General features: G+C 51.4%; 2 protein-coding genes and 1 non-coding gene across 4 annotated transcripts; 2 read left to right on the top strand and 1 right to left on the bottom strand.

Annotated features, from left to right (window-relative positions):
• The first annotated feature begins 14 nt into the window (after positions 1 to 14).
• On the top strand, positions 15 to 104 carry TRNAR-UCU (transfer RNA arginine (anticodon UCU)). The gene is given in 2 exon segments: positions 15 to 51; positions 69 to 104. It is a non-coding gene; the product is annotated as a tRNA-Arg (tRNA).
• A 2,401-nt stretch (positions 105 to 2,505) lies between these two features.
• On the bottom strand, positions 2,506 to 11,384 carry COQ4 (coenzyme Q4). The gene is made up of 7 exons (XM_065879449.1): positions 11,270 to 11,384; positions 11,034 to 11,165; positions 9,874 to 9,970; positions 9,246 to 9,348; positions 4,065 to 4,194; positions 3,361 to 3,454; positions 2,506 to 2,833 (listed from the first exon to the last, which is right to left on the bottom strand). The coding sequence occupies exons 1-7, from the start codon at positions 11,337 to 11,339 to the stop codon at positions 2,662 to 2,664; spliced, it is 798 nt and encodes a 265-aa protein (XP_065735521.1). The 5' UTR covers positions 11,340 to 11,384; the 3' UTR covers positions 2,506 to 2,661.
• Positions 11,385 to 11,738: 354 nt separating this feature from the next.
• TRUB2 (TruB pseudouridine synthase family member 2) lies at positions 11,739 to 21,821 on the top strand. Of its 2 annotated transcripts, XM_065879186.1 has the most exons (8): positions 11,739 to 11,898; positions 12,385 to 12,516; positions 14,303 to 14,377; positions 15,507 to 15,568; positions 16,667 to 16,748; positions 19,455 to 19,527; positions 20,048 to 20,184; positions 21,446 to 21,821. In XM_065879186.1, the coding sequence occupies exons 1-8, from the start codon at positions 11,790 to 11,792 to the stop codon at positions 21,691 to 21,693; spliced, it is 918 nt and encodes a 305-aa protein (XP_065735258.1). In that variant the 5' UTR covers positions 11,739 to 11,789; the 3' UTR covers positions 21,694 to 21,821. The 2 variants fall into 2 exon arrangements, with proteins under 2 accessions (XP_065735258.1, XP_065735259.1); XM_065879187.1 differs by lacking the exon at positions 12,385 to 12,516 and having other exon boundaries at positions 11,790 to 11,898; positions 21,446 to 21,693.
• The last annotated feature ends 1,106 nt before the right edge of the window (positions 21,822 to 22,927 follow it).

Here is a 22,927-nt window from a genome sequence, read left to right as displayed (position 1 = left end):
AGAACCTAGCAACTGGCTCTGTGGCGCAATGGATAGCGCATTGGACTTCTAGCTGGCCTCGTGTGGTTATTCAAAGGTTGTGGGTTCGAGTCCCATCAGAGTCAAATTTTGACAGCTCCTCTTTCACTTCCATTCGGAAATTTTACGGCCTCCAAGGCCACAAGGTTCAGAAGACCCAAAGGCTCCTGCAGACCTCAGACTGGCACTTGTGCTTCTGGGACAGCAATAAACTTGGTGTAGGGATTGCTGCGTAGGAACCCTTTCCCATCCTTGGTATCTTGAAAGCAACCTGGCACACTTGGTGGTACAAAGGGCACGGATCTGGAGACCCATACGTATCTTTGGCCTCTGAATGGTCTGGACCCTGAGGGCTGTGACCACGTTTGTCATGCCACCCAGTTCTGGGCCATCTGCCAACTTCCCACCCACTGTGTCACTCTGGACCTCTGAAAACTGGGTTCCTTGATAATCAAACATGTTGGGCATCCACAGTTGCCACTTGTCCTTAAATAGATTCCTTAATCCCTTAGTCCAGTCAAAGTCCTTAAAAGTGAGGAAGGACAGTTTTCAGGGTATGTTTATAGGAATTAAAAATGAAATTCGGGGGCTTCCCTGGTGGCGCAGTGGTTAAGAATCCGCCTGCCAGTTCAGGGGACATGGGTTCGAGCCCTGGTCCGGGAAGATCCCACATGCCGCGGAGCAACTAAGCCAGTGCACCACAACTGCTGAGCCTGCGCTCTAGAGCCCACAAGCCACAACTACTGAGCCCTCATGCTGCAACTACTGAAGCCCGCGCACCTAGAGTCCATGCTGTGCAACAAGATAAGTCACCGCAGTGAGAAGCCCGCGCACCACAACGAAGAGTAGCCCCTGCTCACCACAACTAGAGAAAGCACGCGCGCAGCAACAAAGACCCAATGCAGCCAAAAATAAATAAATAAATTTATTATTTTTTTTAAAAAAAAGAGGGCTTCCCTGGTGGCGCAGTGGTTAAGAATCCACCTACCAATACAGAGGACACAGGTTCAAGCTCTGGCTCGGGAAGATCCCACATGCCCGTGCACCACAACTACTGAGCCTGCGCTCTAGAGCCCGCGAGCCACAACTACTGAGCCCACGTGCCACAACTACTGAAGCCTGCGCACCTAGAGCCCGTGCTCCACAACAAGAGAAGCCACGACAATAACAAGCCCGCGTACCGCAACAAAGAGTATCCCCCGCTCACCGCAACTAGAGAAAGCCCACGTGCAGCAACGAAGACCCAACACAGCCAAAAAAAAAAAACCACCATAAAACAGTTCCTGCTTGGGCCCTTTCTTTGGGCATCACCTCACACACCCCCACAGCAACCCTAGGAGGTGGGTGCTGTTTCATCCCCCTTTTACTTATGATTAAACAGGTCTAGAGAGGTGAAGGGACTTGCCCTAAGTCCCTCTACTAGAAAGCGGAGGAGGAGTGGGGAATTTGAATCCCAGTCTGCCCGACCTCAGACCAGACAAGGGACAAGCAGTGGAAGCTCAGGCTGGAGGGAACGTCTGCCCTCAGTGCTCGAAGGCCCAAGGCTGCCAGAGTCATGGGCAGCACAGGGCAAAGGCAGGAGAAGCAGACTCTTGACCTGAGGGGAGCCTTTATTCAGACAGCAGAGACTTGCCTCTCCCCCTGCCTCCCTCTTCTCAGGCCTTGGGAGTTGGGTACAGCCCTCCCTCCTGCGAAGAGCCCCAGCCTGGCACCCAGAGAACCCTGGCTGGCAGGGAGGGGTTGGGAACAGGGGTTGTGGACCTGAGCCATCCGGGCATGATGAGCCTAGACAACTGATTCCTACGCACACGTGGTTCTGAAACCATGCACCTCAGATTGGAACTTGAACCCACATGCCAGGACTCGAACCCGGCCAAAACCCACACTCTTCCAACTGAGATCACACACCTGGTTTCAGGACTTAATGAAGCTCAGGTTCTTGATGTTTCATTGCAGAAAGTATTCAATGAGACAAAGTGATAGGTAAGAGGTGGATTTAGTTAAAGAGAAACATACTCCACAGACAGAGCATGGGTCACCTCAGAAGGCGAGAAAGGCCCCAGGGTATGTGGGTTGTCAGTTTTTACAGGGGTGGGTAATTTCATAGGCTAATGAGTGAGTGTTCCAGCTATTTTTTAGGGGGGAAAGGGGCAGGGCTTTCCAGGGATTGGGCCACAGCCCACTTTTTGATCGTTATGGATCCTTGGAACTGTCATGGCGCCTGGGGGTGTGTCATTTAGCTTGATGACGTGCTGCAGTGAGCGTATACTGAAGCTCAAGGACTAGTGGAAGTTGACTTGTCCGCCATCTTGGACCCATTTGGTTTTAATCAGTTTTTGTCATGTCCTCGGGCTTTGTTGTTCTTTCAAAGGTTGTGCCCTGCCCCCTTCCCTCCTGTTTCAGTTCTCTTTGGGCAGCTCCTGGCTCCCCTAGGAGCTCCACCACTGCCTGCTCCCTCCCGAGTTGGCCCTCAAAGCCACTGAGCAGTGGTTATGATAAATTATGATTAGTAGCGTCCAAGGGTCAGTGTTCAAAAAGGAACAAAGGTGATGGCAAAGGAGCGCTCCACCCCCAGGGGAAGCAGGGGTGGGGGGTTGGGAGCCAGGCCAGGCCCTCCGGCTCAGGGGCTCAGGGGCTCAGGGCCTAGGCTGGGCCCTGGACGTGCATGGGGGGCTCTGTGATGCTCAGCTCCTGCCGTAGAGCCTTCAGGGGCTGCTCCCAGCGCCGCTCGTAGTACAGGTTGAGGACACACGGGGCTCTGCGCGCATTCTGAACTGCCCATGGGATCAGCTTCGAGACCAGCACTTGCAGGTTTCTGTAGGGCAGCAGAGGAAAAAGAAGACAAAAGACATAAGGTCCTGAGTGCTGGGCACACCACGTTCCCTACAGTGGATGTGCATTTTCTCAGTTAATCCTCACACAGACCCAAGAAGGAGGTAGTTGCTATCCCCACTTTTCAGATGAGGAAACAAACTCAGTGAGGTAAAGCCCTGTGCCCAAAGCCACACATTTTGAACATGCCGAAGCCCAGCTTTAAATCGAGGGCTACCTCACTCCAGAAACTAATGCCAGCTTGCATCCCCCTGGCCCCCTCAGTTCCCTGACTCTACTGTTCTCACCCGATACTGAGGCCTGGCCCAAAAGACCCTAGAGTCCTATGAAACGTCCAGGCTTCATTCATAGTCCTGGAGCCCCTGTGCCAGGCCAGTTTCACCTCTCTGCCCCATTCTTCCCATCCTGGATTCCTGAGAACCACTGGGGCTGCTCAGAAAGGCTGTGGGCTCTTCTCTATTTCCTGGAGCCCTGAGCCTTCCCCTGACCCCTCACCACTTGAGAACTTACCGGGCACTGAGCTGGATCGGTCCGAAGAGTGCACCCAGGATGCACATGGGCAGGCCGGTCTGGACAGCCTCAAACCACTTCACCACGATCTCCCCTGGCAGGCAGGGTGGGGAATGGGGTGGGAGGTGAGCAGGGGCCAGGAGGAGAGGCCAGTGATGCTGCCGCTCAGGGCAGGACACAGTGAGGTGTCTGATCCGCTCCGAATCTCTACTAGGGGTCAGCAGTGCCCAGTCCCAGCCTGTGCTGGGCCCTGGGGCACTTGGCTTGGGGTTGGGGAGAGGGTGCAAGAAAGAGCAGAAGGAAATAAGGCCTGGAAAGGAAGCTTGGGGTCAGAATGCAGAGGACTCCGAAAGCCAGGCTGAGGACTCCAAGCCTTAGGGAATTGCTGAGGGCTTCAGAGCGCAGGGGGCTACCAACCGGAACAGGGCAGGGAGCCCTGGTGTTTGGATGCTGCTACATCAGTGTAGGAGCCGTAAGAGGCAGTGGGGATGGAGGATAGGGGATGCGCGGCACAGGTGCACCAAGATGTTCGGGTAAAGCAAACAATGAGGCACTGGGCCAGCTGATTGGTGGGTGGCTGGACAGGTGTGCCCTGCCCTTGCCCTGAAGACAGACTTGGGAGACACGCTGGCCGGAGCACCCTGCCCCACCCATGCCCCACGCCCACTCCGGATGCACTCAGCAGCTGGCTGGCTGGCACTCACCCAGGATGTTGGTGGGCATCCCCAGCAGCGTGTGGAGCATGTCGTGCACCTCCCGGTATCGCTGCATCACGTATGCCAGCTCCTCACTGTCCACGAATCGGGTGGGCGCTCTGGTGTCTGGGGAGACCCTCTGACAACCATGAACCTCCCCTAGACCCCTTCCTGATGGCTTCCAGGGTCCAATTTGCCATCCTCTCCTTGACTCTCAACCACGCCCACCAAATTCAAAACCCACCAAAAATCTCTGGGGACTTAGTTTCTGTGCATAGCTGCTGACAGGGGAGTCCTCAGGCAGGGAATATGGTGGATTGGCGCCCCCTTTGCCTACCCCAACTCACACATAATGTACACACCCTGTTGGAATCTATGGCAAAGAAACCCCTGGGGGTGGGGTGGGGGGAAGCAGGAGTTGTTTGTTTAATGATATAGAGCTTCAGTTGGACAAGATGAAAAAGCTCTGGAGATTGGTTTCACAACAATGTGACTATACTCAACACTGCTGAACTGCCCATTTGGAGATGGTTAACACGGTAAATCTTAGGTTATTATTATTTTTTAAAACCACAATTAGAAATAAAATGGGGGGAAAAAAACAAGAAGCACCCAAAGTCCCGAATTCGTCAGATGAGCTGCTCCCAGCCTAGGATGCTCTTTCCCGCCCCCCTCACCTTCACCTTGACAATTCCTCCTATCTTACGGTCTCCTGTAGCAACCCGAACCTTTTTGTGGCATTCGACATGATTGTATCATGACGTTTAGTGCGTGTGATTGTTAGCGTCTCTCGTCTAGACCTGCACCGTCCAGTACAGCAGCCAATCATGGCAGCCACTGAGCCTGGAAACGTGACAAGTTCCAACTGAGATGTGCTGTACGTGTAAAGCGCACCCTGGATTTCGAGGACGGTATGAAGGGAATAACGTGAAATCTCAATAATTTTAAAATATTGATTACATGTTGAAATGACATTTTAGTATGCTGGATTAAACAAAATACCTTATTGAAATTAATTCCACCTGTTTCCATTTGCTTTTATTTATCTGCTAGCAGCAGGTCACCTATGGGGCTTACACACTATTGCTATGAAGGGTGTCGCAGCAGGCTGTCAGCAGCACAGGACGGGGGCTCACTGTTCTATCTCCAGGGCCTGGATGAATAAACATACCTTAAATGCAGGAGTAAAAGGCCAGCCCCAGGCACTTTTCTGACCTCAGGTAGGGATGGCAACTGTCCTCCTTTACCCACCCTCTCTGAGTCCTTGGCAGGACCCATGCACAGTAGGGACACCCTGGTCTTCCTAGTGCCAAAGCATGCCCTCAGGCTGCCCAGAGGCCAAGGGATTTGATGCCTTTATTGCTTGGGGCTGCTGGCCCTGTGCCACGGTCTGTGTCTGTGACTTCATTGGGTCCCAGGTCCTAATTTCTTCTACAGAGTTCTACCTGCTGTGTGAAGCTGAAGGTGGTCAGTGACGGCCTACATTTATTGAGTACCTACTATGTGCCGGCACTGTATGAAGTCCTTTACACATATCGTCATTCTCCATCCCTGAGACCACCTGGGCGGAGATACTGTTATGAGCCTCAGATACAGATAAGAAAAATGAGGCTCAGAGATATAAAGTAGCTTGCCCAAGTTCACACAGCTGACTAATCAAGTGGCTGAGTCAGGATTCGAAACAAAGCCTGCTGGATTCCAAAGCCAGTCACCTTAACGTCCATTATTAATCAGCCATATAAGTGCCTTGGAAGATAAACATGAGGTTTCCTTACCTCAGATAAGGAGTCTGAGGCTCAGAGGTCAAATGATTTGCCCAGGGCTTTAAAGCTGGGAAGAAAGGCAGACTTCTAACTCAGGCTACGCCAGAGCCCATGCCCGTAATCTTGATGCCACAAGGACAACCACCCACCCCTCTGAGTCAGCCTCAGGGAGGGTGGCCTCACCTTGAACTTTGATCTAAAGCTCTGCTGGGACAAAGGTGTTCTTTTACGGTGTGTGGGCTGCTGGTTTCCAGGCTCCAGAAGTGTCACAGTCTCTAGGGCTGTTACCACAACTAAGGCTGTGGCTGAACAGGGCGAACCCAGGGGGGCCTTGGCAGTCCCATACCCTCCACAACAATAGGACAAAAGGCTCTAGGAGAACTTCAGAAGATTCTCCATTCCTGGGTGGCACCTGGAGCAGGTCACCCTTGTGGGTTTCCCACTGATGAAATAAACTTGCATCTTGGTGAAATCTCCGGGTGATGGTATAAAATGGGGCAGAGGCAAGTGTTAGGAGAGTATGGGGAACAGATTATTTTCTCAGGGACAATAATTTCCTAAAGCAGGGGTTCTCAACTGTCCACCACGGGACATCTGCAATGTCTGAAGACATTTATGGTTGTCACAACTTGGGAGGGCGAATGCTACCGTCATCTAGTGTGTAGAGGTCAGGGATGCTGCTAAACATCCTACAATGCACAGGGCAGCCCTACAACAAAGAATTATCCAGCCCCCAAAGTCAACAGTGCCAAGGCTGAGAAACCCAGTTCTAGAGCAACCTTTGCTCACTCCTTCACCTCCTCCAGCCTGGCTGGCTCCTGCAGCTGGACTGGAGAGCCACTTGACAGAGGCGCTTTGATGGCAAGTATTTGTGTTGGGGCAGGGAGGGGAAGGGACAGGGAAGGTGCCCTGCTGTATCCTTGGGTCCTTCTATAAATCAGATCATGTTACTACCCTGCTCGAAACCTCGATGGCTTCCTATTGCTTCTATTACAAAATACAGACTCTGTCTCTAAGCAGATAGGGTAGGGGATCCCTGGAGAAAAAGAACGAGGCATGTCATTCTTGACATTAGAGAAGCCATTTTGACCTAAGCCATTCTGTGACCTAAGCCTAGACACAATGCTTGCCCTTCAGCAGGTCTCAGTAATTAATCATCTTCAAGGAATAAAGGAATGCAGGAACAGAGGCAAAGCAGTCAAGAAACAATAGCTCAAGGACTTCCCTGGTGGTATCGTGGTTAAGAATCTGCCTGCCAATGGAGGGGACACGGGTTCGAGCCCTGGTCTGGGAAGATCCCACATGCCGTGGTGCAACTAAGCCTGTGCTTCACAACTACTGAGCCTGTGCTCTAGAGCCCGTGAGCCACAACTACTGAGCCCCTGTGCCACAACTACTGAAGCCTGTGTGCCTAGAGCCTGTGCTCCACAACAAGAGAAGCCACTGCGAAAAGAAGCCCGTGCACTGCAAGGAAGAGTAGCCCTCGCTCGCCCGCCGCAACCAGAGGAAGCCCGTGTGTAGCAGGGAAGACCCAATGCAGCCAAAAATAAATAAATAAATAATAAAATAAAAATAAAAATGAAAAAAAACCCCCCAATAGTTCAGCAATAAAACAGTGTCCTCGTTCCTCCTCAAAGAATATACATAACAATCTGATGTGTATCTTTAAGCTTTTCTATAGGAACTAAGGCCCACACCCAGGTGGAGGATGGTAACTACATGCTAAGATCCCGGACTAGTCAGTACCTAAGAAATGATGATGTTGACCTTTCCTGACCCTCCTGACTTCAATCAACTAAGACTTGGACTCCGTTGACCTCTGCCCCAATTCTATGCTGAATTCTCCTCTGCTCGAGCCCCTCTATGAATACGCATATACCCTTAGCTTAAAACTTCCCCAATTTTGCTGTTAACAGACACTGCTTTGGGAAAGTTCCCCAGTGTTTGCCTTACTTGCTGCAAGTAATAAATCCTTCCTTCTCCCCATCTTTGGCTTGATTGTTTCTTTTGGCTCAGCACCCACCAAGAGGCAAACGCAGTTTTCGGGTAACACTTCCCGTGGCAGGCAGGGTCTGGCTGGGCCAGGCTGACCTCCCAGCCCATTGCCTGCTTCCCCCCAACTCACTCCTCTAAGGTTATACTGGCCACATTGGACAGTTTTCATTTTCCTAACCACACAGAGCCTTGCACTTGCCAGTTCCTCTGCTTGGAATGCGCTTCCCCACCTCTCCTCAGAACTGGCTCCTCCCCATCTTCCAAGTCTCCCCAGCAGGGCCTCCCATGACCACCCTGTTAGAAGTGGCCACCTGCCACCCCCACTCCGCCCCGTCCTCTATCATGTTGACTGCTGTCCTCACAGCACCACTTGCTAGAACAGTACTAAATAAATATTTTGCCTGAATTTTTATATGAAAAATTTCTTCTTTTACTGCTTTATAGTCTACCTCCCCAACTAGAATATTAGCTCCATGAGGGCAGGACATTGTCTGTCTAGTTTGCCACTGTATCCCCAGCACTTGGAACAATGGACGGCACATGACCGATTCTGAACAAATGAATGAGTCCCTTGATAGATGGGACTCTGCCCCCCAGTCCCTGTCCTCTCTGCCTGGGGTTGGAGAGTGCCACACTTGTCAAACCCAGGGAAGACACTGTCTCTAGAACAGGGGGACACAATGCAACAGTTAAGAACATAATCTGGGTTTGAATACTGCCTCCATTAATACTGGCTTGTGAAATCAGTAAGTTGTTTAACTGCTCTGGGCCTCAGTTTCCTCATCTATGAAAAGGAGACGGGGACTTCCCTGGTGGCGCAGTGGTTAAGAGTCTGCCTGCCAATGCAGGGGACACGGGTTCGAGCCCTGGTCCGGGAACATCCCACATGCCGCGGAGCAACTAAGCCCATGCACCACAACTACTGAAGCCCGCGTGCCACAACTACTGAAGCTCACGCGCCTGGAGCCCGTGCTCCGCAACAATAGAAGCCGCCACAATGAGAAGCCCGCGCACCTCAATGGACAGCAGCCCCTGCTCGCAGCAACTAGAGAAAGCCTGTGTGCAGCAAAGAAAACCCAATGCAGCCAAAAATATACATAAATTAGTAAATTTATAAAAAGTAAAACTAAAAGGAGATAATAATAGAACATACTTGGCAGGGTTGTTGGGAGGATTCAGTGAGATCATGTATGAGCCTGGCACCTGGCACGCAGTAAGAGGTTAATAAGTGCTGGCCAGTGTAGGTGCTCGCAGCGACGTTCCCGGCCCATTTGCCTGTCCCACAGAGAATGACAAAGCCTTGGCGCAAGAGAATGCACGGCACTCCTGCCCACGCGGGCAGCTCAGGCTCCTCCTTCCTCAGGACATTACTCCTGTACCATTCCTCTCCCCTTCCTGGTGACTACCAAATGCACAGAAGCTGGAAGCTCACATTCACATCCAGGAAACGGAGATACTCGCGGCCCAGGGAGCCCTCAGGCAGACTCCGGAGCTTGCCCAGGTCAAGGGTGGACAGCGAGATCCGGGGACGCTCCCTGTGAGGCAGAAGGCAGGACTCAGGTATTGGGAGGGCACCAGCAAAGGCAGGTGAAAGGTCCAACTAGATCAAGGGTGTGAGAGGTGAAGGGGAAGAGAGCAGCAATGGGGCCACAAGTCCTAATGGAGCACTTACTACTGGCTAGGCCAGTGGCAGGGACTGAGGAGACTACCACGAGCTAAGGCTATGGTTCCTGCCTTACGTAAACAGGGCTCAGATGTGATCAGGGTATTCACAAAGGGCACTGAGGGGTGGGGGTTATAGGCAGCATATGTTATGGGACCTTAGTGAAGGCACAAGAGCCCTGTTGCTGGAACTGGGCTGAGGCCACCATATTGCGCTACCCAGGGGTCATCACAGTGTCTATGTGAATGGCACCCACGGAGTTGGGCAGTACCCAGCCTGTGCAATCATCCATGGCCAAGGTATCAAGAAGAGCTCTCTAGAGGAACACAACGTGATTCCAGAGAGATCAGAATCCCCAAAGAATGCCCTCAATCCCCCAGGCAAAGCTGGGACCTACTGCAGGATCTGGGCACCCTCTGGATCCCTCCTCATCTGGTCCCTGAGGACCTTCAGGGTACGGCATCCTGTGGTCTCCCCCAGAACTGCAACCATGTCTGAAAGGAAAGAAATGGAGAATATGATCTTAGGTAAGTTACCTGACCTGATCTGAGCCTTAATTTCCTACATGATAAAACAGAATATCTACCTCTTAGTTATGAAGATTCAACTTAAACACTTAGTGAATCACCTGGCACACAGTAAAAGCTCAATATATCTATAGTTACTACTATGGTTGTTAGTTTAATGGGGTGAGATGGCTCTGGTTAGCACAGTGCTCTAAAGAGTTCATAAATCACTTCCACATCCATCATCACGACAGAATACCATGTCTGCGTGGATGGGTATAGGCTTTGGTATCAGAGAGTGCTGGGTTTGAGGGCTGGTGTGATCACTACCTAGGTGACCGTGTGCAAACTGCCTCACATTTCCAAGCCTCAATGTCCTAATTTGTGAAGCACAGGTGATACCTTTCATATAGGGTTAATGCGAAAAATCAATAACAACACTCATATAAAACAGCACACTGAGTAAGCAACACAAGGGCTCAGCGCGCAGTTAGCATTATCGTTTTTACTAGAAGGAGTAACAGTACTTTCCAGACTTAAGAATCCTGGAGGAGATGAGAAAAACACTGTAGGATCCCAGAACGTTCTATTAAAACATCCAGCAAACATTTATTATGTGCCATGCACTATCTAAGATGCTAATGGGATGTTATAATTTGATGGGCCCTCATAAATCATCTAATCCAGAGGTTCTCAGTGTGGCTGGATGACAGAATCTCCCAGGAAGTTTAAACTTTTTAAGTTTAAATAGGCAGAAGCTCAGATTCCACGCCCCTTCCTCCCTCCCCTCCCCTCCTCTCCCACTCCCGGCAGATTCGAATTGAGTAAGTTTAGGGTGGGACCCAGGCATCTGCATTTTTATGAATGTTGCCGGTGATTATGAGGTGCAGCCAGGGTTGGGTACCCTGGCCTAGTCTAGTCTCCAGTTACCCAAAGCAAACGGAGGCTTTGACAGTGTCCGGGACCTCCCCGGGCTTTCAAGGCAAGGCAAGGCAAGGGCGCGCCCAGACCCCAAGCCGCCCCAAGGAAGCGCCGGCGTGGGCTGCCTTACCGTGGCGATATGGGTCATAGAGCGCCATTCCAGCAGAGCCCGCGGCCAGCAGCGCCTTCTGCAGCGGGGTGGTGGGGATGTGTTCGGGGTAGAGCAGGCCGGTGCCATGGCTCGTGGCTCGAAGGGGCACATCTGCGGGGAAAGAAAACAGCCGCGGTGAAAGGAGCGGGGGGGTGGGGTGGGGGGAACAGCGGCGTGACGGGTCCCCAGCACTCCTTCCCGGCCCCACCACTTGCCTGCAGCGGGCCAGGGACGGCTTCGGAACGCGCGGAGGGGGCGCAGGACCCCGCGCAGCAGCGTCCTCATGGCAGCGAGCACTGTAGGACTTCCCAGGGAGGATGGGCTGGGCAAGGCCGACTCCTCAAGCTTCTCTGGCGACGATGCGCAGGAGAAGTCACAAGGACTCGATCCCTACCGCGCTGAGTAGGGCCTTTTATGCGGGAAAGATAGCACGGACAGGGAAGGTCTCTAAGTATGAGGAAACCCAGGCAACCTACTTCCACAGATATAAAATTCTCCCCGTTTCACCTAACCCCAAAAAGCGTCTCCAAGTAAGCTCCGCTAGCTTTGGGGGTTCAGCTCCGGACCCTACTCCCTTCTCGGAAGTACGTTTTCACCGAGGACAATAAGACAAGAACCTCTTCCGGCTGTGAAACATGGCGGCGCCCATTGGAAGGACCACATTTGGGAGCGGGACCATAAGGCACTTCCGTCCGGGTTCAGCTCTTCCGCGAGCCCGGGACGCTGGCTTCAGGCATGGGGTTAGACGGCCTGGCGCGGCTGCATGGGCTCTTCGCCGCCTACAAGCCCCCGGGACTAAAGTGGAAGCATCTGCGCGATACCGTGGAGCTGCAACTTTTGAAAGGTGAGTGCCTCTAGCGAGACCCACGATCCCGCTCCCATTTTCCCGGGAGGCCATCTACGCTTCTGATCCTTGCTGCAAAATAAAGTCATGTGACCTAGTCGTCTGGGCAGAGCGGTTTCCTAATCGACTGTTCTATACACTCCTCGCCTTCCGTTGTGTTCATATGGGTAAACAGACTCAGTATTGTCCGTTGTCATAAATAGTTAATAAGTAGTAAAGTCAGGATTTAAACCCAAGTCTGTTTCTTAACTTCTGCTTTCAGAAGTAGAGTACTCTAAAATCTCTAAAACCCCTTGGACAGAAGTAGTCAGTGAGTTTACAGTATAAGAACAATAACAAGTATAATGTGTTAAGGACCTACTCTGTCCTAGGCGCTGTGTGGGCTTTCATCTGTCTTCTACATTTCCATACTTACCTGTCCCTCTATCCCCCACCCCCGGTGTTCAGACAGAATCGACAAGATGTTCTTTACTTGTATGTGCTCAGGTCTCAATGCTGGGAAGCGTCCTGCCTCTGAACATCGTGTTCGCTTCCTACTGGGCCCCGTGGAAGGCAGTGAAGAGAAGGAGCTGACCCTCACAGCCACCAGTGTGCCCACCCTCATCGACCATCCGCTGGGTAAAGCACGTTCAGGAAGGGGCCTTGATGTCATTTCCCAGGAAATCCCTGCCCAGAGTCAGTGTCCTAGCCAGAGCTCAGACTCCTTCTGGCCCAGACCAGGGTAGGGCCACAGTGGGGATGAAGTATTTGACCAGGGATTGGCAAAATTTCCTGGAAAGGGCCAGATAATATTTTAGGCTTTGCAGGCTCACCTCTGCCGTAGCGCGGAAGCAGCAGCTATAGACAGTATGTAGAGCAATGAGCCTGGCTGTGTTCCAATAAAATTTTACTGGTGGATGTTGATATTTGAATTTCATATAATTTCATATGTCATGAAAATTATCCTCTTGATTTTTTTGAACCATTGAAAAATGTAAAAACCATTTTAATTTGTGGGCCATAAAAAAGAAACAGCCTTGAGGATTTGACTTGTGGACTATAGTTTGTTGACCTCTATTATTCTGGGACTCCAGGTAGGAATTGAGACCCTCAGGTAGAAGTCATAAGGAGGGAGTTTTGGGCTCCTGTGAAAGAGTGAAATTTTTTAAAAAATTTATTTTATTGAAGTACAGTTGATTTACAGTGTTGTGTTAATTTTTGCGGTACAGCAAAGTGATTCAGTTATACATATGTGTACATTCTTTTTCATATTCTTTTCCATTATGGTTTATCACAGGATATTGAATATAGTTCCCTGTGCTATACAGTAGAACCTTGTTGTTTACCCATTCTGTATATAATAGCTTGCATCTGCTAATCCCAAACTCCCAATCCCTCCCTCCCCCACTCCCCCTCCCCCTTGGCAACCACAAGTCTGTACTCTGTATCTGTGAAGAGTGACTTACTATAGTCAACAAAGCTGCCCAACAGTGAAACTAGTTCTGACAATGAGCCCCTGTCATTAGACATGATTAAAGCATGTGTTGGGGAGGCTCTATAGGAGGGCTGAGGAGCTTGACCAGGAACCTCTAAAACCCCTTGGAGAGAAGTAATCAGTGAGTTTACAGCGTAACAACAACCAGTCTGATGTGTTGAGGACCTACTCTGTATGGGGTACTGTGTTAGGCTTTTCCCAAACACTACCCCACTGAATCCTGTGAGGTGGGTCCTAGTCCCATTTCACAAATGAGGAAACTGATGCTCAGTGTTGACTAATGTTAAGTCATGTAGCCTGGATTCAGTAGGCTCTTAACCGCCCTATACTGGTCTCCTAGGTTCCTCTTGATCTACAGAAGTGTAAAAGCATCTAGCTCATTCCTGCATTCATTCATTTTTTTTTTTCCAGCTTTCTTGAGGTTTAGCTGATATACAAAAAAACTATACATACTTAATGTATATTTATTTGATGGGTCATTCATTCTTTCGGGAAATGGGTTATTTCCCGAGCAGTCAGTGAGTTCTGGGCTCTGGGGGCAGAACTGTGAACACACAGACCCAGACCCCTGCCTTAAGGAGCTCACAGCCTCCATTTTCTCCCTGGGAGAGTGGCCAGGACTCTCCTTCTACAGGAGCTGGATAGGGAACGCCCCCAGTCTTGATGCCAGTGTTCTGCCCAGTCCACTCAAAGTGTCTCACGGGGGGAATGGTGATGGACGGACTTAACAAGTCCCCTGGGTTGCCCTTTCTCTGGGCCCAAGAAACTGAAGAAGTGGTTTTGGGCCCCAAATTCCATGGTGAGGAAACCTGAAAGTCCAGCCTGATGCTGGTTTTGGACCTCATTCTAGGAATGAGGTCACCATGCAGCCCAGAGCCATCCTGGAGGCTGGATTCTTTGAGGAAAAGGACCTCGTTTGTTTCTTTCCAGTACGTGGACCAGCATTCACCAGCCTGAAGATTGGCATGGGGCACCGACTGGATGCCCAGGCGTCTGGAGTGCTTGGTAGGTGGTGTGGTGAGCCTGGGGTGCAATGATAGAGGCTTGGGAGAGGATCGGGGAGCTCCCAGGAGCGCAGCCCATTTCTAACCTGACAGCCATTTCCCGCTACTGCCTTGCTCTCCTGATTCCTGCCAAGTCTGATCCCCTGGAGAGGTGACTGGTGGGAAGGGGGAAGTCGTGATCACCCATGTTTATCAAGTGATTCCTGCCTGTGACGTGTGGTTTGAAACTCTTTGTGCACATGCATTCACCATAATAACCTCATTTGGTAGATACCATATGATTTTAGGAAGAAAGTAAGGCTCCAGGAGCATAGGTAACTCATCCTGGGTCATGGGGCTAGTGAATGTCCCTGGACCAGAGAGGGAAAACCGTCATCGCTTGCATGGGGTAGCCAAGTGTGTGACCCTGGCTCCACTGGCTGGATGTCGCTGGAGCTGGACACACAAAGCCCTGAGTCATGAGCCATCTGTGTCCCCAGGGTCAGGTGGCGGCCACGTCCTTCATATACAACAGTCACAGCAACTTGTCTTGCTTCCTGGGACACAGGCAGGCGGACGTGATCTCATGCCCCCCTCTCTCCAGGAGTGATGGATGGTCATTCTTTCCTTCAGCCAGAGGGAGACACAGACCGGAGGAAAGGCAGGGAGTGACCACAATGCCCCCATTTATTTGCCGGCTTCTTCCTTCTTGTGCATTGCCTCAATCATCACAACACCCACAGGGATCAGACAGTATTTTTATCCCCATTTTACTGATGGGGAGCCTGAGACCCAAGGAGGTTAAAGGACATGCTTAGAGCCACCCCAGATGTGAATGCAGGTCTGTGTGACTGGGCCAGTGGTCTCCTACTTCTGAGTGCGTCAGGACCCCAGGGAGCTTGCTAAGGATCCCTAGGCCCCCGCCCCAACACGAGTCAGAGTCAGTATATATGGGTGGGTCCCGGAAGTCTGCATTTTCATATATGCACAGAGGAGCTCACTTGTTCCCTGTAGAAGAAGCTCTTCTTGCCCCCTTGCTGGCTTCCACAGCCTTGGAAGTGGGAGGATTCTGCTGGAGGGGGTGAGGGTTGGAGGACCCAGGGGAACAGGAAGTGGGAGCCAGGTGTGAGATCAGGCTGGGTGCCTTTCAGTGCTCGGCGTGGGACGTGGACGAAGGCTCCTCACCGACATGTACAACGCTCACCTCACCAAGGTACGGGGGCTGGGGACGGCCTGCTTGTCCCTTAGCCCTTTCCCTGGGGGTCACTGGTACGATTCTGAAGCAGAGATGATTCCATGGAGAATACCCAGGCCATCAGCAAGCATTTTGTTTTCGGGTCATGTACCAAGGGAGGCTGTAACATCATAATGACAGCTGGCATTATCGCACGCTGGCCACTCTGTGCTGAGCACTGTACGCGGACTCCCTCGTGGGTGCCTTACAGCATCCCCGTAAAATGGGATCTATTGTTAACCCATTTTACAGATGAGAGAATGAGGCTCAGGAGACGACGCTTGCTCGGGGTCACACAGCCTTTAAGGGGCAGAGTTGGGATTTGAACCTGGTTCTGTCTGACATTGTCTGGGTGTCAGGAAGCTTGCATCCATGCTGGGCTGCGAGGTCTGGCATCACGATCACGTGCAGAGACGCCACATTAGAAGGCCCGTGTTTTTAGTGGTTAAGAGCACAGATTCTGCAGCCAAGTTTTCGCTTCAAAACTCAGATCGTACCACTCTGCCGGTTCTGTCTCCTTGGGTGAATTACTTAACATCTCTGTGCCTCCGTTTCCTCGTCTTTGAAATGGGAGTGATCGTAGTACCTCTTCTGTACGGTTGCTTTGAATATTTAATCAGTGACCGTATCCACTGATGGATGCTCAATCGATGTCACTGTTGCCGTCCTCTCTGTTATCGTCATTACTGTTACTGGACGCAGAGGCAGGTAGCTGCACAGATCATATTTGGAGGGGAGAGAGAAGCTGACAGAGCATCCTGGGAGGGGCCTGGCATTATGAGTTGTCAGGTTGGGCAGAAGTGGAGAGGTGTGGAGGCCCGGGGTTGTTGCAGGGTGGCTCGGGGCACCCTTCGCAGGCTTCTGATGCTTGCTGTCATAGGAGAGGAAGTCGGGTGTCCTTCCCCAGGGGCAGCTGGGCAGGGGCTGAGCACCTGAACTCCCTGAGGGGAGACCAGAGGGCCCCCCAGCCTCAGTCTAGCACCTCGGGGGCCTGAGCGGCTGGGCCACACCTCCCTCCTTGCCATGGCGGCTTAGAGCCGAGAGGCTGATCATACCTCCCTCTCCCTGTCCTCACAGGATTACACAGTACACGGCCTCCTGGGCAAAGCCACAGACGACTTCTGTGAGGACGGGCGGCTGGTGGAGAAGACGACGTATGGTGAGAGCCCACGGGCGTCCAGGGCGGGCGGGAGGGGCGGGCGCGGCTGCCTCTTCATTTGCTTCCTTTGGTTCCTCACCCTGACGTGGGCCGTGAGGGCCCCCGCTCAGTTATTCTCAGACACACCAAGCCGGGGCTGGCTGATGGCACGGACATGTGATTCTGACTTCCAGGAATGCCCTGTGCTCCCCTGTGCTCTGCTTAAATGTTACCTCCGTAAATGGTTTCAGTGTACTGTCAGAAAAGTAATCAACTAATGATTAGTGATTATTTAATATCTGTCTCCCCACCAGAATGTCAACCATGAGAGCAGGACCTGTGTAGTTCCACTCCTGTGGTCACACACAGCACAGCGCCTGGGACATGGGAGGTGCTGTATTGAGGGATGGATGGATGGATGGATGGATGGGTAGAGGGGTGGATGCATGGGTGGGTGGATGGATGGCTTATTCTTCATTTCTCACTCTCCCCATGTTCTTAGACGTCCTATATGATCTGTTGCATTTGCTTATTTGACGTTTTTTGAGCACCAACCACGTGCCAGGCACTGGGGGGCGGGGGCCGGAGGCATGTGATCAATCAGATGGGGTCCCCAATCTTAGGCCTCACAGTCTAGCAGGGAGAGCAGACACACACCTCTGTGTCTCCTGGAGAAGATTAAAAACATGTGGCGAAGCAGTGCTGTCTATATATTTGTACTTGTATGTGTGTGTCAACATCCAAAAAATGTCTAAAGACAACTACCAAGTGGACACTTCTGAGAGGGAGGAAGCCAGAATTTGGAGGAGGGGAGATGTTTGTTGGTGTTGATCTAAATTTTTTGAAGAAGATTCTTGTATCAATTATATAATTAAAAATAGGACTTCCCTCGTTGTGCAGTGGTTAAGAATCCGCCTGCCAATGCAGGGGACACGGGTTCAAGCCCTGGTCCAGGAAGATCCCACATGCCGCGGAGCAACTAAGCCCATGCACCACAACTACTGAGCCTGCGCTCTAGAGCCCACGAGCCACAACTACTGCAGCCCGCGCGCCTAGAGCCCGTGCTCCGCAACAAAGAGAAGCCACCGCAATGAGAAGCCCACGCACCACAACGAAGAGTAGCCCCTGCTCACCGCACCTAGAGGAGGCCCGCGCACAGCAACAAAGACCCAACACAGCCAAAAACAAATAAATTTAAATAAATAAATACTATAGGGACTTCCCTGGCGGTCCAGTGGTTAGGACTGTGCGCTTTCACTGACGGGGCCTGGGTTCAGTCCCTGGTTGGCGGGGCCTGGGTCCAAAAAAAAAAAAAAAAAATAATAATAATGACATACACACTAAAGAAAACTAAGTGCTGGGAAAGAGACCCAGGTGCAGAAGGAAGAAGCCACGTGCTGTAAGAGGGGCTTCCTGGAGCAGGCGGCATTTGAGCTGGGCTGTAAATGAGTGGGGAGGAGGCTGCAGCAGGCGCCTCCAGATAAGACAACAGCGTGAATGAGACCAGACAGAAGGGATGAGAGGCCCAGGCCCTTCCCAGCTGGCCAGGCCTTAGTCAGTCACCACACCTGCTCCCAGAGCTCTGGCCTGTGGAGTCAGAAGTTGGGGGCTGCCCCAGCTGGCCTGCCCCAGCTGGCCTGCAGGCTCGGCCTCCCCACAGTCCGTGGGCATCCCCAGGCTTTGCAGCTGCCTGCTCCACAGTCACTTGGTTAGACCAGCAGGCAGAGGAGCCACTCCCACTTCTTGCCACCCATTTCTGCATTTGGACAGATGGCACCCTCCCTCCTGGTGTCCCTGGCCTGAAAAACCCCAGACTGGGGCTCAGGGGACCGGGCTTACAGTATGGGGCAAGGGGCTTCCCTGGTGGTGCAGTGGTTGAGAATCCTCCTGCCAGTGCAGGGGATACAGGTTTGATCCTTGGTCCAGGAAGATCCCACATGCCACAGAGCAACTAAGCCTGTGCGCCACAACTGCTGAGCCTGTGCTCTAGAGCCCGTGAGCCACAGCTACTGAAGCCTGCACGCCTAGAGCCTGTGCTCTGCAGCAAGAGAAGCCACCGCAATGAGAAGCCTGCGCACTGCAACAAAGAGTAGCCCCCACTCACCGCAACTAAAGCCTGTGTGCAGCAACGAAGACCCAACACAGCCAAAAATAAATAAAATAAATTTATTAAAAAAAAAAAAAGAGGGCTTCCCTGGTGGCGCAGTGGTTGAGAGTCCACATGCCGCGGAGCGGCTGGGCCCGTGAGCCATGGCTGCTGAGCCTGCGCCTCTGGAGGCTGTGCTCTGCAGCGGGAGAGGCCACAACAGTGAGAGGCCTGCATGCTGCAAAGAAAAAAAAAAAAAACGGAAAGAAAAAAACTAAATAAATAAGCTGGGGGAGGTGTCAAAAATTATAAAAAAAAAAAAAAAAAAGAATATGGGGCAAATCACATTACATCTTTGGAGCCTCATTTCCAGAAGGAAGTGTTCTTAACTTGGGGTGTGTGAGCCCCTTGAAAATGTCCTCAAAATGTTGAGTTCATGTGTATCTTTCTGAGAAGCGGGTCCACAGCCTTCATAAGATTCTCAAAGGACTCTCAACCCCCTAAATGGGAACCCTGGGACCAGAGGATGCTCTGGGACCCCATCTAGGTTCCAAGGACAGGGCTGGTTTGTGGGAAGGGAAATTGCCAGTTTTGCCTCCTCAGTGGGCACCTGTGTGCTGACCATCCCCTGGCTTTTCCAGACCACGTGACCAGAGAGAAGCTGGAGCGAATCCTGTCCCTGATCCAAGGTTCCCATCAGAAGGCTCTGGTGATGTAAGTGAGGCCCTACCCACACCTCCCTGAAAGGGGACCCTCAAGGAAGTGCTGGGAGGGCAAGAAGTTGCCCACAAGGCTCCCTGTAGGCTTCACCTACTCTGGGGCAAATTCCAAAACTAGACACAAGCACCCATTCCTTTCACAGCCTGCAGAAGTGTTTCTTTGTGCTGGGTCTTGGGCCAGCCCCTGGGGAGACCAAGGGGAACAAGAGATCCCAGCTGGCCTCCTAGGGAGTATATGAGCTAAGGGAGAGGAGAGCTAGGGGTCCGCACCATCACGGCACAGAACCAGGGGGCGGAAGTGGTCAACACAGGTATGACCGTTGAAGCCAAGGAGAGTGTGAGAGGGGGTCAGAGCCTGCAGTTAGGGATTGGAGGGGACAGAACAAGGCTGCTGCAAAGGTGGCTAGAGGGGCAGGGAAGGTGGAAAGCGAATGAAGAGCTTCAGGAAAGGCATGAATAGGGCAGGGCCAGAGGTAGGCAGTCAGCTGCCCACTCTGGTGCCTCCTGATCCCCAGGTACTCCAACGTTGACCTACAGACCCAGGAGGCCTATGAGATGGCCGTGAGCGGCGTGCTCCGGCCCATGAACAAGTCCCCAATGCTGGTAACTGGCATCCGATGCCTCCAGTTTGCGCCTCCAGAATTCCTCTTAGGTAAGTTGCTCCAGGAAGTTGGGAGCAGTGCCACCGGGCTCCTGGGTTTGGGGGGGTCACTGTGGAAGGCCCTTGCAGAGGCCAGCACGTGTGAGCCCTAAGCTCCGCTGGCCAAGGCACTGGGGGCCGACTTCCTTCCTAGCCTAAGGCTGGTCTTGGCTGATCACACAGCACACAGAACAAATGACGTCCTGTCTCCTGCCAAGTCCCCCTTTGAAGCCAGACCTTAACAAGCAGAGATGATACTTCGTGGCTCGTTTCCAGAGCCGCCCAGTGTTTCAAGTCATTGTGTAGCATCAGACACCACTCTCCCCTCCTGGATCCCACCCGACTCAGCAACCCGACCACCACTTCTTTCTTTCTTTATCATATTAACAAGGGCTCCTTGCTCCTTTTCTTTTCTTTTTTTTTAACAGCTTTATTGCAGTATAATTGCTTTACAATGGTGTGTTAGTTTCTGCTTTATAACAAAAATGAATCAGCTGTACACATACATGTATCCCCGTATCTCCCCCCTCTTGTGTCTCCTTCCCACCCTCCCTATCCCACCCCTGTAGGTGGTCACAAAGCACTGAGCTGATCTCTCTGTGCTATCTTGCTCCTTTTCTTGAGTGCTGACCAAGACTCTTCTGATGCTAAGTGCCTTATAGAAATTATCTCTTAGATTCCTCACAACCACTCATCTTACAGATGAGCGAACCAAGCCTTAGAGCAGCACTTTGCGAACTTTAACCTGCCCACAATCACCTGGGGTTCTTCTTTTTTTTCCCCCCTGGCCATGCCACATGGCTTGCGGGATCTTACTTCCCTAACCAGGGATTGAACCCAGGCCCCGGCAGTAAAAGCGCTGAGTCCTAACTGGTGGACCGCCAGAGAATTCCCAACCTGGGATTCTTCTTAAAAGGCCAATTCTAGGAATTCCCTGGTGGTCCAGTGGTTAGGGCTTAGCACTTTCACTGCAGGGGGACATGGGTTCAATCCCTGGTTGGGGAATTAAGATCCTACAAGCTGCGAGACCAAAAAAAAAAAAAAAAAAGGCAAATTATGACTCAGCAGGTCTGGGTGGGGCCTGAGATTCTGCATGTCTAACAAACTTTCAGGACCGACCCTGGGCTACACTTTGAAGAACAAAGCCCTAGAGAAGTAAGTTGTCTTGCTAAGGTTATTACATAGCCAGGAGGTCTCAGGGGGTGTGGATCTAGATCAGCGGACACCAGAGGCTGTGCTTCTGACCGCCACCTCTGTTGTGTGTCCCTGGCAGAGGTGCAGTGCATGCATGAGACGCAGAAGCAGCTGCGAAGGCTGGTGCACGAAATTGGCCTGGAACTGAAGAGCACCGCTGTCTGCACCCAGGTGCGGCGTACACGTGATGGTTTCTTTACCCTGGACGATGCCCTCCTAAGGACCCAATGGGACCTACCCAGCATCCAGGATGCCATCCAGTCTGCAGCACCCCGAGTGGCAGCAGAGCTGGAGAATAACTTGAGGCCGGGGCTGGGCACCCAGTAGCCCTTCAGTCCAGGCTGGCCCTGGGACTCCGAGGGGCCAAGCTCTTCCTTGGGGCTGGAGAGCCATGCGGGACATTGAAAGGCCAGGCTGCTGGTGGAGCAGTGGGTGTATAAAGATAAGAATTGTTCATGAGCCAGAACTGATGACTGTGCAGAACGTGAGGGGTGGGCGGGAGCTTTTTAACACGTGACAGAAAACCAACAGGGACTTTCCTGGTGGTCCAGTGGTTAGGACTTGGTGCTTTCGCTGCCAGGACCCTGGGTTCCCTCCCTGGTCAGGGAACTAAGATCCTGCAAGCTGCATGGCACGGCCAAAAGAAAAAAAAGATCAACAGACTTGGCTTAGTTAAAAAAAAAAAACTTCTGTACAGTGGAAAAGATGCTAAACGAATGACAGACTGATAAAAATATTCATTATATACTTAAGAACTAATATCTATAATATATAAAGAGCTCTTATAAAACAATAAGAAAAAGATGACAAGAAAATGGGTCAAATGACATGAATTGTGTATTTATACAGCAAAAGAAATCCAAATGGCCAGTAAACCTGAAATGATGCTCAACCTCTCTAATAATGAAAGACATTCAGATGAAAATGAGATGACTTTTCCTTGCCTTTCAAATAAATTAAGAAAAGATAACACCCAGTATTGGGGAGGATGTGAGAAGATGGGCAATCTGTATTGTTGGTAGGAATATACAACTGTGTAACCTTTTAGGAGTAATTTGGTAGTATGTATCAACATTTGAAATATTCCTGCCCCGGGGAATTCCCTGGTGGTCCAGTGGTTAGAATTCAGCACTTTCACTGCCGTGGCCCAGGTTCAATCCCTGGTCAGGGAACTAAGATCCCACAAGCCTCACAGCGTGGCCAAAATACAATAGAGTAAAATAAAATAAAATACTCCTGCCCTAACCAACAAGGACCTACTGTATAGCACAGGGAACTATACTCAATATTTTTAATAACCTATAAGGGAAAAGAATACAAAAAAGAATATATATAACAATCACCTTGCTGTACACCTGAAATCAACTATACTTTAATAAACCAACAAACAAATACTCCTGCCCTATAACTTAGCGGGTACAGTTTCAGGAATCTGTCTTCTGCAGTAGGTTGCAGAGTGTTTTAGGTACATAGGTGTTCATGGCTGCACTGTAATAGTAGCCAACAGGAAATGTAGGGACTTCCCTGGTGGTCCAGTGGCTAAGACTCCACGCTCCCAGTG

This window comes from Phocoena phocoena, chromosome 6 (genome assembly GCF_963924675.1).
Source record: "Phocoena phocoena chromosome 6, mPhoPho1.1, whole genome shotgun sequence".
Classification (NCBI taxonomy): Eukaryota; Metazoa; Chordata; class Mammalia; order Artiodactyla; family Phocoenidae; genus Phocoena; species Phocoena phocoena.
Note: the sequence above shows the minus strand (reverse complement) of the source record. Positions and strands in the feature narration are given on the sequence as shown.